General features: G+C 55.4%; 2 protein-coding genes and 1 long non-coding RNA gene across 4 annotated transcripts; 2 read left to right on the plus strand and 1 right to left on the minus strand.

The window, feature by feature from the left end:
• Positions 1–508: 508 nt before the first annotated feature.
• On the minus strand, positions 509–10,753 carry LOC119106071 (conserved oligomeric Golgi complex subunit 4). 2 transcript variants are annotated; one of them, XM_037229669.1, is made up of 14 exons: positions 10,728–10,753; positions 9,819–10,010; positions 9,307–9,504; positions 8,649–9,017; positions 8,190–8,346; positions 7,508–7,614; positions 6,780–6,953; positions 5,939–6,069; positions 4,276–4,389; positions 3,493–3,715; positions 2,861–3,127; positions 2,074–2,259; positions 1,474–1,602; positions 509–985 (listed from the first exon to the last, which is right to left on the minus strand). In XM_037229669.1, the coding sequence occupies exons 2-14, from the start codon at positions 9,978–9,980 to the stop codon at positions 854–856; spliced, it is 2,349 nt and encodes a 782-aa protein (XP_037085564.1). In that variant the 5' UTR covers positions 9,981–10,010; positions 10,728–10,753; the 3' UTR covers positions 509–853. The 2 variants fall into 2 exon arrangements, with proteins under 2 accessions (XP_037085564.1, XP_037085563.1); XM_037229668.1 differs by lacking the exon at positions 10,728–10,753 and adding an exon at positions 10,637–10,714.
• A 246-nt stretch (positions 10,754–10,999) lies between these two features.
• LOC119106072 (uncharacterized) lies at positions 11,000–12,873 on the plus strand. Its single transcript, XR_005095091.1, has 3 exons — positions 11,000–11,075; positions 12,293–12,417; positions 12,668–12,873. It is a non-coding gene; the product is annotated as an uncharacterized LOC119106072 (long non-coding RNA).
• Positions 12,874–12,924: 51 nt separating this feature from the next.
• On the plus strand, positions 12,925–17,634 carry LOC119105364 (mitochondrial inner membrane protein OXA1L-like). Its single transcript, XM_037228833.1, has 8 exons — positions 12,925–12,947; positions 13,313–13,452; positions 14,278–14,421; positions 14,739–14,824; positions 15,079–15,243; positions 15,510–15,620; positions 16,957–17,122; positions 17,342–17,634. The coding sequence occupies exons 1-8, from the start codon at positions 12,925–12,927 to the stop codon at positions 17,509–17,511; spliced, it is 1,005 nt and encodes a 334-aa protein (XP_037084728.1). The 3' UTR covers positions 17,512–17,634.
• The last annotated feature ends 75 nt before the right edge of the window (positions 17,635–17,709 follow it).

The raw sequence follows: 17,709 nt of genomic DNA on the forward strand, positions 1-17,709 counted from the left end.
GTGGGCCTCTGATCAGCGCGCTGGGCCCCCTGACTGCCATTTGCATGCCCGGCCCTGCGGGCTGGGGCCCCCGAATGAGACCTCTGCATGGCTTTTCCCTCAAAACGGGCTCTTAAATCGCAGGTCCCGGGGGTTCCGATGTGCCCGAAGGACCCCTCGGAACCTACGGGAGGGGGGGGGGGGGTACGCGCCCCCTGTGACCCCCTCCCCCTGCCTGCGCTACTGAGTACAATTATATGCAGTAGTGTTTCTATACGCGTCCACATTGAGCATACGAATCTCATGCGAATAGGAAGACCACATGAAGGAAACATGAACGCGCCCTGGCTGCACACCAATACCCGGGCAAGCGGTTCGCGGGTCGCTAGCTGTTTTCGAAAAGGTGAAGGCATGACACACGTGCCGCTGCATAGCTGAGAGTTTGTCCGGACTTGTCGTCGTCTGCTAGTAGCACCACACGCAGCTGTCCAGCCACCGAGAAGACGCCATGTCGGTCCCATTGCGTGCATTTGCCAGCAAGTATCAAAGTACATACCACGAAACAAGTGCAAATCACAATGCCACCTCTCAACCCCTCATTGCAACGGCTCATTTCAACATATCAGCACGTCGGATCGGTCGTGCTAAGCTTGCCCCAACGCATAAATAGAACACGGTGCACGCGAGCGTATCAACGATTGCGAATGTCGGAAAGGCAGAGACCGAGTAGCAGCTGCTGCAGCCATGTAGAGAGCAATGGAGGCAAAAAGGAAAGAAGGGCGAGACCAAAATGGCGACGGATGGCAAAGAAACAGATAAAAAAAACAGGGGCGGCTGTGAAAACGCTACATAGTCGGCGGCGCCCCGTCGTCAGTCAGAGCTTGAGTCGTTTCACCTCCTCCGGCTTAAAGTCGACCCGGAGAAGCATCACCTTGCGCACCTCTGCCGGCGTCAGCTTCCACGTCATCGCGGCAGAGCTGCCCCAGTATTCTGCGATCTCCGATACCTGGCGGGAAGCGGCGGAAGCTCAAGCGCCGGCGGGTCCGGCCGGCGAGAGCCTGACATTGCCAAGACAAGACAAGACAAGACGAGTCAGGACACGGATGCGGAGCAGGGGGCGACGTGATCCAACGACATCGAAAAGCTCCACACATTAACCGCTGAAAGCAAATGGTCCCAGCCGGTGGTGAAACAGCACTCAACGAAAGCTCCCTTACGCAAAACAGCATCCAACGAAAGCTCCCTTGACGCAAAACAGCACCCAACGAAAGCGCTTTTTATGCAAACTATTAAATGACGCCACTGGTACATCTATAACGAGTGATAGCCATCCCATTTTATTTCACCCGGAAATGGAAAGATCGGTCTCCCGCTTTCGGAAGGAACCCCCTCGCTGCACCTCAGCTTCCGCCCATCTCAACGAATCAGCGAACTGAGCCCGCTGCCTGGCGCCGGACCCTGCCCGGAACGCCTCGTTGGCCGCACGCAGCGCACCTGCTCGAGGTTGAGCAGCGTCGCCATCTGGGAGAGGCGCGCCAGCCGGTCGCGCTCCGACCACGTGGTGACGGACGACAGGTAGGTGGTGAGACTGCGCACCTCCTTGTCGAACTGCAGACCGCCCAGCTGTTCGGGGCGCAGGCGGAGCGAAGTCAAGGGACGACCCGGTGAGCGCGGGGGGGGGAGGGGAGGAGGGGACAATACGAAAAATGGCGCAGAGGGGCAGCGTTGATGGCTGACCAGCCAGACACCGACACCGGTATGCACGAGGACAGGTGAGGCTCAATCGTCTGCACGAGACGTTGAAAGTAAGCCTCGTCCGAACACCGGACGGAACAACACAGCGCATGCCTGCAGTGGCAATATGAAAACAACCAATCTCACACTTGTGTATATGGTGCCACCCAGTAGCGTGCAAATCACCGACCAGACATAACTGGCATGACAAGGTGAACACGAACAAGGCGCACATCCTGCGATTATCGACTCGCGGCCAACAAAGCTCACCGCTCTGACCCAAATGACCCCCGTCCCGGCGCTTTCGGAAGCGCCCCCTCCCCCGCCCTTCCTTCCCATGTCGCGATCCACCACACTCACCCTGTTGAACCGGGACTTAAGCACATTGCGCTCGAGCTGCGTGGCTATCTCCTCGATGACAGCGCGCACCAGGGCCTGGCCGGAGGCGGGCAGCAGGGCGTCGCGAAACGAGGCCAGCAGGCCGTCCACCCGCGCCACCAGCTGACTCACGAACGGGTCGTCTGCCTCGTACTGCGAGAACTCGTCCTGATGCCCGCCAGAGGCCGCGGTCAGCGGGGGTGGGGGACGGGGGGCGGGGACGGGAAGCAGCCGAGCGACAGTAGGAGGACGACGGTAGGGTCAGGCGCTTGTAAAGCGCGTCACGGCGAGAGGCCAGGGAATGGAAGGGTGACGCGTCCGATGCTGAGGAGGATGGTCGTCTGGATGAAGACCATGCGGGGTGTATTCAGACAGAATGTACTGACTGCGTATCTGTGGCTAGTTACCGCGGAAACACGGTTCTTCGGACACAGTAAACGGGTGACACATGCCGGTTAGAGCCGCGTTTAGTGAGTGGCGTACTGCCCATCAATGCAATTTCAAAGATGTGCGTTTTCAGCTGTAGCAACAATAACCCTGACCGCCAATAAACATACAGAGTACAAGGTTACTCAGGACGCCGTATCAAACCACTAGAGCGCGTTCGAACGTTATTTTTCGTACTCACACCAGGCACAACTCGTTACGCCGTCAGGACCTCCCAACAAAACCACACCAATCCAACCGCTATGAACGCTATGAACGTCCGCCCCTCCCCCCCCCCCCCCCCCCCCCCCCCCCATCTCTCTCCGCACCCGCCGCGCCTAACCTCGGTGATATCATGGCTGACCGCCGTGAAGCCGTCCGCCCACGGTTTCACCCGGGGTTTGATGGCGCTGGAGCGCAGCTGCTTCAGGCCGACCTCGGCCAGCGTGTCGAACCGCGACGACGCCGCCTCCAGGCTGGCCAGGCACGAGAACAGCTTGTCGCGCTCGTGCGCCGACGCGCCGCCCAGCTGCGCCGTCGCCTCCTGGCGCAGTGTGGCGCACAGCGAGGCCACGTACTCCTGGCTGGCGCGCGCGTTGTTGAGCGCCGTCTGCGGGGACGGCACGGCAGGGTCATATCGGCAGGAAGGGTGACAGGAGGAGAAAGCTGCCAACGGTGATATAGGCGTCCACAGGATATACGCATGGTCCTATAAAAACACAAGTGGGGCACCCCACGCACAGGCAGTAAAGCGCGTTATATTTTGTTATCAGCCGTTTCACGTCAACGCCTCGAAGGCAAGAGCCAGTGTCTCCTGGCCCATTCGTGTTGAGGTCACACCCGCAATGTCTCCCGGTGACGCTTGCATCTCGAAACCTGGTGAGAGTGAATGGCCTATCCGTTAGCTGATGTTGAGGGGGAGCGGCCTAACCCGCGACCTCGGCCCGCCCGCACCGCCACGCCAGCACCACCCACCAGGAACTGCGTCTTCTGGGCGTCGGTGTCAGCCGCGTGCAGCTTGCCCTGCTGTAGGCTGGTCTGCAGCGCGCTGTACGCCTGGCTCAGGTCCAGGTAGCCGGACGGGAAGCCCTGGCGCAGGTAGCGCTCGAGCACGGCCGAGAACTCCGTCTCCAGCAGGGTGGAGGCGATGTTGATCATGGCGCACGTGCCGTCCACGCTGCCGCCGGAGAGCGCGCGCCTGCCGCACGGCGGAGGTCGGGCGGGGGTCAGAGTCTGAGCTCAGTAGCGTGTTGGCTGGGTCAGTGTCAGAACATGACGGAAGCGGGGGGGGGGGGGACACCATCAGAACCAGGCAGGGTGGCGTGGGCTGGAGACATCAGCCGCGCCGAGCATACACCGCGCCGTCGGTCGTCGCGCATCGCGTCGCGATAAGCAGACATCCGATCAGTGATCAATGATCACTGATCACGAGCACTGATCAGTAGTCAGTGACCAGTGCCGTGGAGAATGCGCCGACAGGCGGAGGACATGTCGGTTGTCGGTCCACAGCGACAGCTGACGGGCGGATCGCGTCGCATGAACAACTGTGCGGAGCACCGGCTGACCAATGATAACGACAGCCGCAATAGCATCAGCCGACATCGGTTCAGGCGCGGAGCGGTGGACGGTGGCCGGTCCCCAAAGCCAAGCAGAACAGGAGACGAGAACAGCGCTTGACATTTGTGCTCAGCCTTTCGGAAACAAACGGACCAGACACCGAACTCATCAGGATAGGGCCATCATAACTCGTCAACCCACCTAATGCACTTCTTAATGATGAAGAACACGTCGTCGATCATGCTGGAGGTGAGGGAGCCCTCTTCGATCGTGTCCAGCTTCACTGCCTTGCTGATGCATTCCGTCAGGTAGTAGCTGCAACGGCATACGGACGACAGCTTCAGGTCATGCTTTCCGAGATCTCTAGGTGGGGTCCGCCGCAAGTTCAAAACGGGATAACGTAACTTAGGTAAAATCTTCGCCAGCTTCAGCCAACCACAGGGTGCATGAGTTCGCTTGTGGAGCCAAGTTGACGGCTGACACGCAGTCAAGATAAAACATTGGGGCCCTTTCCAGCCTTCTGGGGCTTCCCAAACTTGTTCACAAAAACCAAACTCGACAACATGGACGTTCTGTTTTCAAACCAACACAACGATCAGTTAAGCACGCATGTGGCATGTCGTAATTTTATTATGTGCTGCTATATCGCTGCCAGCCGGGGGCTTCACCAGTAGGCAATCAACGCCCGAATTCGTCTACTGATTGATCCTATATAAAAGTGTATGTTTTCCAAGCCCTGGCTTCGGTCGATGACGACCGATGTAACCATTTATCAGCGAGTATGCAGGATGGGGGGTGGGTTGCATCCGTGTTGAAATGCTGCGGCGTTGACCTGTGACAAAGTATCAATTCCATGGAGTGAATGGTGTTGTGATGTGGCTGCCTTATGCTGACATGGCATAGTTCGAGCTCATCCTCAATGCAACCTCTGGCTTCATGAATGAAACCCGTTGCCGATGTGTTTATGTGCTTGTAAATGTGAGTGCACAGCCTGGCATAGCAAGCGAGCATACGGTTAGCATGTTGGCGATTGTCTCCTTCAGCGATTCGGCTGACCTCCGGTCTGTCAACTAAAATAATGATCAGAAATGCGATAATTCTGTTGCATCTTGCTTTAAATGGTACCACTCACATCAGGGTGGGGCGGTGTGGGCGGGCGGCTCAGCAGCCCGTCCCATACCCTAGTCGTACAGCTGTACCCGATCCACACGAGTCACTGCGGGCGAGTAAAAGACGAGATCGCTCTGAGGCCGCAGACTTGACAGACTTGCCGTAAAGATGTAGTGCTGCCACCCGCGGCGTACACACCGCGAGAAAACCTAACGACTTAACGACGGAGCGGGGAGCCGGGACTGACCAGCCAGGTGAGCGGCAGAAAGCTTCGACCATTCGTCCCCTCGTCAACGGCTGGGTCTGAGACACCGTCTGTTCTCACCGCTCCTGAGAGATGTAGTGTCCGACCAGATCCTAGGACGCCGCGTATCCTCGTCCTCCAGAGATGTTTGCCCGACCAGCTCCTGGGACACCGTGTGTTCCCACCTCTCCAGTGAGATGTAGTGCCCGACCAGCTCTTGCGACACCGTGTGTTCTCACCCCTCCAGAGAGATGTGGTGTCCGACCAGCTCTTGCGACACCTGTGTGTTCTCACCTCTCCAGAGAGATGTAGTGTCCGACCAGCTCTTGCGACACCGTGTGTTCTCACCTCTCCAGAAAGATATAGTGTCCGACCAGACCTTGCGACACCGTATGTTCTCACCTCTCTAGAGAGATGTAGTGTCCGACCAGACCTTGCGACACCGTGTGTTCTCACCTCTCCAGAGAGCTGTAGTGTCCGACCAGACCTTGCGATACCGTGTGTTCTCACCTCTCCAGAGAGATGTAGTGTCCGACCAGCTCTTGCATGCATCGGCTCAGCTCGCTGCCCTTGATGATGCTCTCCAGCTTGGCCGCCTTCTCGGCGCGCTCGTTATCGAAGAAGCCCACCTCGATGTCGCTCTGCCCAGGGCAACACCGACCAGGTCAAATTCGAAGGCTTTTTCGCTAAAAGTGTCCGTTTGTGTCCGTTTCATCTCTGTGCGCAACAGGGAGGACGTGCAACATGCAGAAAAACGCATTTGCTCCAATGCCCACGTGCCGGCCACATACAGACAATCTAATCTACGAGACTGACAGTGGTCGCCGCACACTGTACAGCCACTGGTCGGCTGGCTCTGCCTTGGAGCCAGTCAGGCTCCAAGAATCATCTTGCGCTCAACCTATAAATGCACACTAGATCTTAATCTCCACTATACTTTTTATAGCTCTGACTGGCCTGTTCGCAAACATGGCAACCAAATTATGGCTAGAGAACATTGGCAACTACCGTCCTGGAAGGTGATGGCGTATGATTTTTGACATCAACTGACACCTCGCATGAATACGTAGCTATAACGTGTCAGTTGTCATTAGAATAAACAGTAAGCAAAAACAGAACAACGAAAAGTGATCACGGATAAGAACCTATAAACATAGCCAGTGCAAGATAACCATATCGCACAAAATGAGTATGGCAGCGCAAAAAAGCAAGTGAGTATAACACAGCTTCCGTTGAAGAACGAAACTGCCGAAAGGTCCATTCAAACAGCTTCGTGCATTGGTCAGTACGACCGCAAAAATGTCAAGTAACGACTCCCGCTGCCCAGCCTCCTCGCCTCCTCGTGACTCACCATGACTCGCCGCCGCACGAAGCGCACGTAGAGCTCAGCCCGCGCGTGCATGATGATGAGCTCCCCGAGCAGCGGGTCGAGCTCGCGCGGGTCCGGCGCCGAGGCGGGGGAAGAGGCGGCGGCGGTGGCAGCGGCCGCGCGAGACGCCCGGAGACTCTCATGGACCCGCGACACCTGCCGCCGCGGGCCAGCAGACTGTCACAGGCAGACACGTGGCCAAAACTCTCCCTCGTGGGCGGGGAGTCAAATTTACTCTGGCAGGTGTCGCAGGGTTTCCAAAAACCCTCCGAAACCTCTTGGATCAGGGAGCGGGTCGTATCAAAGGGGCCCATCCTACTGGACCATAGGATGGACCCCTTGGCTCCGTCCCAGGTCAGAGGTACGCGTCTGGGCGGGGGTGCCGTGGCGAGGGAGCGCGGAGAGCGGAGACGCGCGAACACTAACGGCGACGAGAGGTGGGCGGGTCGGGAACATGGCAAGCCAGTCGAACTATAGTTCCCGTCCAGGCCACCTCCGTTCCTTTCCACGACTTACAAGAGCACAAAGCCGAGACGGTCTACCCCTCGGTGCTTAGATAAACATGCGTACCTAAGCTTACACGCGCACGACACCCTGTACCTGCGTCTCTATAAGGAATAAGTCCAGCGAGCGACCTGAGACCCGCAATGAGTCCGTGCGCGGCCGCGTCACCGGGCGTGACGCCCGACGCAGTGTCAGCGTCCACGTACCCTGGCCGTCAGTTGCCGGTGCTTGCTGAAACTGGCCACAATACGACCCACTTCCTTGTCGCAGGTGGCCTGCAGCAACTCAACAGTGGCCATCAGCCAGCCGGGACCTGCGCAAGCGTCAGGTCAAGGTCAGGTCAGCCGAGACCTGTGCGCGGGTAAGGTCACAGTCAGGGCAAGACAGGTCGCCACGCGACAGGTTCTGTGAAGGCGGGGCTTTGAGTGTTCGACCCATGGCGTGGCTTCGCATCATTTTTAGTCACAGGGTTCCACAGACTGATGGCGTATATTTGACTGGATATTTCTACTCTGTAATGTGAAGCCAAACTGCTCGGCTATTAAACTTGTAAAGGAAAAACGTCTTTGTAGGTCATATAGCGTTTCAGCCCCACGGTGCGCGCAATTCTGTCTAATATAGCATTTCAGGTGCTGGAGCAGTACATAGGCTGATGTATGCTGGAAGCATGGTGAACACCATTGTCTGCATTGTTTTCATTGAAATCCAGCACGAGAGAAATCACTAGCCCAAATGGGATAGCTTTAGGCCAGTTCACAAGCGCCTAAGCCGATGTCGGCAGCGCAGCACAAACTTCTAAAAAATTGCGCGTCTCTAGCTCCTACAAACTCTGCACAAAGATACAAGTAAACATACACTGGATCACGGCAGTGGACGTCCCGCGCTCACCATAGAACGTTTCGATGATGGGCTGGTGGATCTCAACGAGACGGGCGATGCCCTCAAACAGCAGTGTGATGGTGTCGGCCCAGATGACGGCCGCTCGTGCGTCACTCGAGCTCGTCCGCTCCGCCTCCTTCAGGTTCTTGGCGGCGGACACCTCCAGCTGTCAACCAATCATGGTGGTGGTCAGAACTTAGTACGCGTATTAGTCGTGCATCTGTGACTTTTCGGCAGGATTTGCACCACGGTAGTCGCCAAGACTGCATCATAAACTCTGCGTTTTCAACCATCGACGCATACAAAACCTGAGACATTATATTCGTGTTACTTTGCACACATCCTGCTGAATGTTCATCTTGTGCATCACGACACTGAGATGGCTTCGGTCAGGCCTTTCCACGTATGCCATGTGATTAAGAAAGGTCAAACACAAAAACATCATACTTGGCTTCTCAGCCTCCTTACCTTACTGCAGAGATACTCAGCGAACTTCTTCACTCCCTCGTCGTGCCGGTTCAGCAGCGGGAAAATCTTGAAAAAGCGCTCGATCGACGCCAGGTCGTCGGCGCGCACCGCCTCGGCGAAGCGCGCCTCGACGGCCGCGTGCAGCTCCGCCTCGGCCCGGTGCAGCAGCGCGAACGCCGAGCTCAAGTTGTCACCGGCCCGGCCGGCCTCCGACAGCCGCACCACCGACTCGTCGATGGCCAGGAAGCGGTGCACGTGCGCGGCCGCCTGCTCGAAGTTCTCAGCCTGGAGCGCCGTCTGCACGCCCTCGGCGCACAGCTTCAGGTCCAGCAGGTCGTTGACGCGCTGCTGCGCGGATGCCACTCGAGTCTGCGGGCACGTGGCGCTCGCAGCTGAGCGGCGGCGCAGCGACCGTCGTCTGATGAAGTCATATCTTTGATTGATTCATGTGAGGATGGGCTTTTGCTGCTTGTTTTCTCCAAAGATGGGATGGATAAAAAGAGCAACATATTGAGGAAGTGAGGCCACGACCAAAAAGCTAGGTAAGCAGGACCACGTCAAGTCACAGTTGAAGGCTGCACCAGCTGAGGCCTAGACAAAAACATACCAGAGTCAGAAGAAACAAACACAGACAAGGGGGACCAGATCTTAGACCAACCTTAGCCCTGTCGAGCTGGCGCACTTTTGCTGACACATTGATGGCCAAGGTGGTGGTGAAGGAGATCATCTTGCTCAGCTGGTCAGCATCAGCATGTACAAACTGTAGGCTGGGTGCCATCTTCTGGAGGCCGGCCATTTTGGCACCCAGGTGGCAGCGCTGCTCAAGCAGCGACTCCATCTCTGATTCCAGGCGCTCCTACAGCAACAGATATAGTTCAGGCAGAGTAGGAGCAGCTCCATCTCCAACTTATGGCAGCAATGAATTGGAGATGCTTGGCAGAGCACATCATTAAGTCTCATGGGGCAAATCAGCAGGAAAAGAGCATTGCTATGTTGGAAATGGTAACTTGCTGCCATGATCCTGGTCTGCTAGAATCTGACCATAATATTCTGTAGAGCCAAGACCAATAACTGGGATACTGAGTGTCTCTGTAGTTAGACCACCCTAAGGCAATCAACATACAACTATATGCATTCTTTTTCTAACACAATGTTCTGGCTCATACTAACCTCATCAACAGATAGTTTTTTGTAGAGTGCCTCAATGTCATCTGTGAAGCACAGCTCTTTAATAGCTGGGTCTATATCAACACTGTTGGCCTGATCAGGTTTCATCTCCGAGTCTTTGTCAGCTTCAGGTGATGGGCTTGATTCTGGATTTGGTGTCTCCATGGCCAAAGGTGGGCAGGAGATGGAAGACACCTATCAGCAAAAAAAGAATAAAGAATAGACAAACAAGCCCTGCACACATTACTGCAAATCACAGTACAAACTGTGCATTCCTAGACCCTATGAGTGAATGCATGCTGCACAGATGCAAGAAAAAATTTAAGTGAGGTGTTTAAGTTATAATAAAGCTTAAGGTTACCTTAACCTACATACTTATTAGTTAAACTATTACATAATGTTAAGATTCACCATCATTAGTTTAATGCTGCTCTTCAGTTCAAGCCCTAACAGATACAATTAGTGATCTGGGTGAACAGCATGCATATTAGGTGTTTGCTTTTTGTGATACATGAGCAAAAGTTACTGGGGCATGTATTTGTTATTACCGCCATTATATTACCACTGCCATTTTCCAGCATGTACTGGTCTCTCTATGCTCTGAACACGTTCTCCCAGACAAAATTTCTTTAGGTGTTCAAGACAAGACAGCTTTTCCTGAGGCCCTGCTTGAGCAGAAATACTCAACAGGCCAATACAACAACTTAGAGAAGTGATGAAAAGACGGGACACACGCCACAACTGAGAAAAGTTGCATTATTTTCATGCATCGCTCGCATTTCCGCAGGCATGCTCAAGGCCCGCAGGCCATAAGGAAGTACCTGAAATAACAAGATAAACAAAAGAGTTTGTGGAGATAAGGAAAATCGACTCGACGAACTATATGTCAAAAAGCGTACGCATAACCCTCACCCAACAACGGCCTCTTATAAGGCCTTGACAAGCGGCGCTCGTCGGAAATGTCACTGCTGCGCTTCTTTCGACTTTTTTCGCCACGTCTGCTTACAAACAATCTCCATTGGGTTTTTGATGCAATATTTGGTGAAAAGGTTGAAAAGCTTGAAAAATATTAAAATATACCCGACGACACAACAGAAGGTGAATTAACCCGCCGGTTTAAATACAAAACTAAATTCAACTGATTGTTTTAACTCGTGGAGTCTTCCTGTACCTGAATTGGCGCATATGAGCTAAAAGCTGTGAAATTCTCAATACCCGTGCGATTGTGCGTGGGCCCTCGTGATGAGATAGCCTATATAGGTAAAGCCTATGGGGTACATTTTATTGAAACCAACTGTCGGAAGGAACCCGATGGATATTTCCTGACTGAATTGTCACGTAGAGTAAACTGCATTCATACCATTCTCTGGCGCCTTTGTGGACACGAGCTTTTGTGCCATAGAAAGAAGCTATCCCTGTTCAGGGGAAAGTGACATTAAATGTGCTTGAGACAAGGTTGATGCATGCGGTATCTATTTAATCCATGCTGTGTAGGTGGGATCATGAGCATTTTGATAGGTAAACAACTGTACAGGGGTGTAGTTTTTCAAAGTTGGTTAGGTTGAGCAATGAAGTGATGAAACCTGCACCCCTAAATATGTCAGCAACTGGGTTTCTCCCTAAATTTGGGCCACTTCTATTCTTAAGTTAGGGAGGGATGTGGGGTCATTCAGCTGAAAAGAAAGCTACACTTATGTAGTTAAAGCCTGAAAGGAAATGAAATTGCAGCATTTCAGCTGAGAGTAATATACTTCATATGTAAGTTAGATGCCTGATTCATGTCAATAGTGATGGACTGATTACTGGTTTTGAGCACAGAAAGACTATTAAGACTATACTGATTGATTGATGATATGCAGAAGGACTATACTGATTACTGGTTTTGGCAGTGGTGCATATTGAGATGATGTGTATGTCATGGCATGATGCACTGCTATTTTTCTCAGCGATGTATTTGATCCCACAACCCACATCCACCAATTCACATCATCGTTCAGATTATTCTACATCTGTCTATGACATGGAAGGGCTGCAGTGTGGAAAACCATCTGATGATCATTTTCACTTAATTTAGCAGCTGCTGTGTAATTTGTGCCAGTGCCCATAGGGCCAAATATTTTCTGAAATGTTTGTTCCCAACATTGTCACCAGGAGGAAGCTCTTTTCTGCCAACCACTGGTAACATGCTTTTCTAGTGATGCAGGGGATCCAGCTTTTGCAAGATGTACTGGGCTATCATACATATACTTCTGTGTCTCCCTCCCTGAATGAAGCAGTGGTTTTTCAATGTAGTTATTCAGGCAATTCATGATAATTTGAGAGAGCCTGTACCAAATGTTTAACAACAAGGTGTTTGGCAGCTGTAGAGCTTCCCTTATTCCAGTGAAATCTTATCAGCTTGATTATTTTAAAAGCCAATAATTTTTTAGCTTATGCATTGCATGCATGTGGTAAGGTAAATGTGTTTTTTGTTTCAGAACCATTTTTATTAACTTGTCTTGAGAGCCATAGCAATCAAGCAACAATGTTGGCCTCAAAAGTATTCAGAGTACTTGTGACTGACTGCAGATCAGCAAAGCAACTTGTCAGACCTCAGGCCCTGGTAAGTATGTTAAGCTGCACATGACACACTGTGTACCTAAGGCAGTAATAAATATGTGTATTTGTATGGAAGTGTGATTTGTATTGCTTTTTATGTGCTGGGTGCTTTTGTGCTTAGTGTTTTGTATTGCCTTTTGCAATAAAAACAACACCTTGTACATTGTCCAGTATGTCCATTACATGGCCTTTTTCACCCCCACCACCTCTGCGCCTAGACACCCCTGATCTGGATCCCGGCCACTGTTTGACAGCTGGTCGGCCGTGTCCACTCCTCACGCCTGTACCACATGCTCCGGACGTCAGAGGCAGGCCCTGGCCGCGCGCCGCGTTGGCCGGCCCACCGCTGGAGGGGGGCGCCCCTCTGGCTGTCAGCCCACTGCCAGAGCACCGACACCGGCGACTACATACCCTCTCCGCCGCGGCCGCCTGGCTCTGACCAGCTGGCCGCCACCCCAGCCCCAGGGTGAGCGTGCCGCCCTGGCGGATGGGCCATCCCCTGCTGTGTGCTATGTCTTGGTCCATCGTGGCTGGGCCAGTTGATTGTGTGTCTGGCAGCCAGTTGATTGTGTATCTGGCGACGCCCACATGCATTGGTATTCCGCTGTTGATGCTTGTCTTATTGTTAGTTCTGCTCAGATTGTTTTTACTGTTACTTGACACAACCTGCCATTGGTTTGTTGGCAGTGAGATCGTCCACTATGGCTGCACTTCTGTGTCAAGATGTAATGTGGTGTTCATACACTTAAAATTGTTTGTGCATCAACCATTGAGCATCTCAGCCATTTGTATCCACTGTCAGTCTGCATTCACTGCGGCCCAGCCTCGCCGCCTGTGACCTGAGCGCTGCCCGGCAGCAGCGCGCCGGCCGACACGGTGGCGGACCTGGTGGAGCCGCTGCAGCAGCTGAACGCGCTCGGCGAGCCGGCGCTGGCCTCGCTCGGCCTGGGAGGCTGGACGCCGCCCGGCCTCTTCCAGCAGTTCTTCGAGATGCTGCATGTCAGCGCCGGCCTGCCGTGGTGGGGCGCCATCGCCGTCGGTGAGGTGCCCGGCGAGCCCAGCGACGGGGCAGGGCAGTTGGCTGTGTGAGAAGATGGGGTGAGGGGTGTTGGCGGTGCCATGGGGTGTGAGACAGCGCGGTGGGGTGTGCGAGGCAGTGGGGTGAGATGCATTGGCGGTAGTACGAGGTGTAAGACGGCGCGGTGGGGTGTGCGAGACGGTGGGGTGAAGGGTGCTGACAGTGGCATTAAGTGTGAGAGGGCGCGGTGGGGTGTGTGAGATAGTGAGGTGAGGTGCATCGACGGTGCCATGGGATGTGAGACAGCGCGATAGGGTGAGATGCGTTAGCGGTAACGTGGGGGTGTGAGACGGCGCGGTGGGATGTGTGACACGCTGCGGGGGGGGGGGGTACGTTGGCAGTGGTATGGGGTGTGTGAGACGGCGCGGTGGGGTGTGTGACACGTTGGGGGGGGGGGGGTTGGCAGTGGTATGGGGTCTGAGACGGCGCGGTTGGGTGTGTGGCACGGTGGGATGGGGTGCGTTGGCGGTGACGTACTGCGAGACGACGCAGTGCAGGGTGTGACACGGCGGGGTGCGGTGCGCTGATGCAGAGATCCTCGTAGGGTGGGTGGAGGAAGACGTGGTGATGACGGGGTTCACGGGTGCTGGCCGGCTCCGTACTGGCGATGAGCCGCTGGCGTGACTGAGAGCTCTGCCGCAGTGGCAGTGGTGGTCAGGGAACGCTTTTGGCGCCGAATCCGGGCGCACCGCAGCCACCTACGCCGGGCTTTCGTTGGATGGATATGTGCCCTATTGTGCCGCTTGCCCCCCCCCCCCCCCCTGACCCGATGACATCCGTCCTCAGGCACGGTGGTCATCCGCTTGTGCGTGTTCCCGCTGGTGGTGCGCTCTCAGAAGAACGCCGTCACCATGAACAACAACCTGCCGCGCATGCAGGCGCTGCAGGTGCGCATGACCGAGGCACGTCAGATGGGCAACGAGATCGAAGGTGAGAGCCGCCGCGGCCAGCCGGGGGGAGGGGGCAGCAGGCTCGGATCCCACGTCAGCAATCGGCGCAGAATCCCTGATCGCCGTCAGTGTTGCTTGGGTTGTGTTGTTGGGCGGTGGTGCGAATCAAGAGGTGGTTGACTGATTTTTCAATGTGCTTTCCTTAGGGCTTTGTGGACATGAGATCGTAGCCAGCTGCAAAATTTGAAACAGTCTAACTAAACAGTTAGTTTAGTCCTGTTTCACCGTATGCCAGATGTGCTTTTATCTAATTCAGATCTGATCACCGCTGATAATGTTGCTCGTCTCCTTCATTAGCGTCGCGCTGGACCAATGAACTGATAAAGTTCATGAAGGAGAAGGACATCAACCCGCTGAAGAGCCTGTTGGTGCCCATGGCGCAGGTGGGTCATCATTCGTCATTCGTGCCGTGCAGTTCGGTCCACTCCATTGTACCAGTATATACTTGCGGCTCGAGCATCGTCATCTACCCACGCATTGTCTTTTCATTTATGTTGGATGAATGAATGATCGCTACTCCTGGACATATCTCTGTTGGACCAACTCCGTCGTGACTGGCGCTCTGAGGGAAGAGGCCATCCGTCATTTCGACACGTCGTCTTCTCACCAACATCGCCAACCTCGCCCTCGCTCGCAGATTCCCATCTTCGTGTCAGTGTTCTTCGGCTTGCGCAAGATGGCGAACCTGCCGCTGATGTCGATGAAGGACGGCGGCATGCTGTGGTTCACGGACCTGACCGTGCCGGACCCGTACTACCTGCTGCCGGCCGTGACCGCGCTCACCCTCCTGGCCACGATAGAGGTCGGCGGCTGTGACCTCGCCCGGCCGCCCCGCGTTAAGCACGGCTCTCCGGGCGTGGAACGCGCGGAGAATTTCAATGCGTTTTTGCGACGTGTACGGTTGTATGAAACAACAATTATTTGTCTTGTTCCCTTGTCGTCAATCTTGTATAGCGTGCGCGCCACGGGAGGAGCGATCTCGCCCGTTGTCCGCCGGGTGGTTGTGACTCGGAGCCGTCGTCGTCGGCGCGTGCTGGGCAGCGGCCGTAACGCGCCCTCTGGCCGCAGATCGGCGCGGACGGCGCCAGGCTGCCGACCTCACCGAACGCCCACCTTGTCAAGTACTTCCTGCGCGCCATGCCGTTCGTCGTCTTCCCGCTGACGATCAACTTCCCGGCAGTGAGTGGACGGGGAGGGGGATGGTGGGTGGTGGCCCGCCCTCTCCCCGGCGGTGAGTGGACGGGGAGGGGGGATGGTGGGTGGTGGCCCGCCCCCTTCCCGGCGGTGAGTGGACGGGGAGGGGGGATGGTGGGTGGTGGCCCGCCCTCTTCCTGGCGGTGAGTGGACGGGGAGGGGGATGGTGGGTGGTGGCCCGCCCTCTTCCCGGTGGTGTGTGGACGGAGAGGGGAATGGTGGGTGGTGGCCCGCCCCCTTCCCGGCGGTCAGCAGACGGGGAGGGGGGGGGGGGAAATGGTGGGTGGTGGCCCGCCCCCTTCCCGGTGGTGAGTGGACGGAGAGGGGAATGGTGGGTGGTGGCCCGCCCCCTTCCCGGCGGTCAGCAGACGGGGAGGGGGGGGGGGGGAGAAATGGTGGGTGGTGGCCCGCCCCCTTCCCGGTGGTGAGTGGACGGAGAGGGGAATGGTGGGTGGTGGCCCGCCCCCTTCCCGGCGGTCAGCAGACGGGGAGGGGGGGGGGAATGGTGGGCGGTGGCCCGCCCCCTTCCCGGCGGTGAGTGGACGGAGAGGGGGATGGTGGGTGGTGGCCCGCCCTCTTCCCGGTGGTGAGCAGACGGGGAGGGGGATAGCACGAAGTGGCCGACGGTGAGCAGACGGGGAGGGAGAGAGGAGGGGGATGACGGGTGATGGTCCGCCCTCAAATGGTGAAACTTGCGAAATAGTTGTCTCACTGAGTTCACGGCACGAATGGGACTGGACCGATAAAGAAATGAATTGTGAGGTGTAAAGGTCTATATCGTAATTATTGAGGAGCTATATGGCCCTCTGTACCAAAATAGTCGTGCATTGTAAGGGTGTTACAGGGTAGTAATATATATATATATATATATATATATATATATATATATATTCATAAGGGCATTGTGGGATTATTGTAAGTATTATACGAGTTGTGTGAAAACGGATGTTTTTGGCCAAGTTACGGTGCATGATGACCCGGTGGTGTCAGGCTTCTACGGTCAGCGATGTGTGGCCAGGCCGGGAATTGGGGGACAATCCAAGCCAGCAGTTGCATGACAAAGAGAAGAAAACCTGACGGTTGACTGTCTGTTGAGCTTGCTTTGTCGAAGTTAGTGTGTATTTAGCTTCAAGAGTGCTTAATTTGAATTCATTGATCGACTGTTACAAAATGCTTCTGCCTTTGGAATTGAAGGGTTTGATTTGAGCCAGTTGTGCAACTGGTACACAATGTTTCATTGTTGTTTGTACAGGCTATCCTCTGCTAATGGGTGAGCTCCAATTTCATGACGTTACACAATGTTTCATCGTTGTTTGTACAGGCTATCCTGTGCTATTGGGTGTGCTCCAATTTCGTGGCGTTGGGACAAGTGATCTTCCTGAAGATTCCCGTTGTGCGGACGTACTTCAACATCCCAGCCAAGATCGTGCACGACCAGAGCAAGCTGCCGATACAGAAGAAGCCCTTTGTGCAGGGCGTGAAAGAAAGTAAGTCATTGGCAGGACAGGGGACGCCGCGGCCCGTACGATTAATCCCCTATATAGGGCGGCAGAACAGCAGTATGGTTGTGACGGCCGGTGCACGTCCGCACGCTCGTTTATCAGCCATTCGGTCGTGCGCGGCATGACATTCGGCGTCCTGGCTCGTCGCAGCCTGTCCCAGCCAGCGTCTTCTTCCCGCGGCTAACGCGCTCTGCCGCGCCGCAGGCTGGAGCAACATGAAGATCAGCAAGAGCCTGGAGGATCGGCAACGTTACGACGAGATGCGGTTCAAGAAGGCCGGCCTCGGCGCCGTCACAAAGACTTACAAGTACGACCCGACGCGGCAGACGGCCGACGGCCGGCCGCCCGGCAAGGGGCGGCCCCCGTCCGCCTAGTCCCCCGTTCTGTCTAGTCGCCGCGCGTTCTAGTCGCGGCCAGCGGCCCCATTGTGACGTCACGCGCAGGGGGACGACGCCCGGCCGGCGGCGAACGCTTCCGCGCGCGAGGCCGGCCGGCGCGCCGGTCGGTCTCGCCTCTCACGCCGCGCTCAGCCGATGTGGCGAATACAAGCCTCAGCTGGCGGGACGATTGAC

Source organism: Pollicipes pollicipes, unplaced genomic scaffold (assembly GCF_011947565.3).
Source record: "Pollicipes pollicipes isolate AB1234 unplaced genomic scaffold, Ppol_2.1 Scaffold_6138;HRSCAF=7277_pilon_pilon_pilon, whole genome shotgun sequence".
Classification (NCBI taxonomy): Eukaryota; Metazoa; Arthropoda; class Thecostraca; order Pollicipedomorpha; family Pollicipedidae; genus Pollicipes; species Pollicipes pollicipes.

What these genes read in the sequence shown, in the direction of transcription:
- LOC119106071 (XM_037229669.1), bottom strand. Translation starts at nt 9,980, where the DNA reads ATGGAGACACCAAATCCAGAATCAAGCCCATCACCTGAAGCTGACAAA. An exon ending in CCCAGAAGACGCAGTTCCTG is followed by an intron (nt 3,128 to 3,492) that starts GTGGGTGGTGCT and finishes CCGTCCCCGCAG; the next exon opens with ACGGCGCTCAACAACGCGCG. An exon ending in CGCTGCTCAACCTCGAGCAG is followed by an intron (nt 986 to 1,473) that starts GTGCGCTGCGTG and finishes GCTTCCCGCCAG; the next exon opens with GTATCGGAGATCGCAGAATA.
- LOC119105364 (XM_037228833.1), top strand. Translation starts at nt 12,925, where the DNA reads ATGTCTTGGTCCATCGTGGCTGG. An exon ending in TCTTGGTCCATCGTGGCTGG is followed by an intron (nt 12,948 to 13,312) that starts GCCAGTTGATTG and finishes GGTGGAGCCGCT; the next exon opens with GCAGCAGCTGAACGCGCTCG. An exon ending in TGTTGGTGCCCATGGCGCAG is followed by an intron (nt 14,825 to 15,078) that starts GTGGGTCATCAT and finishes CCTCGCTCGCAG; the next exon opens with ATTCCCATCTTCGTGTCAGT.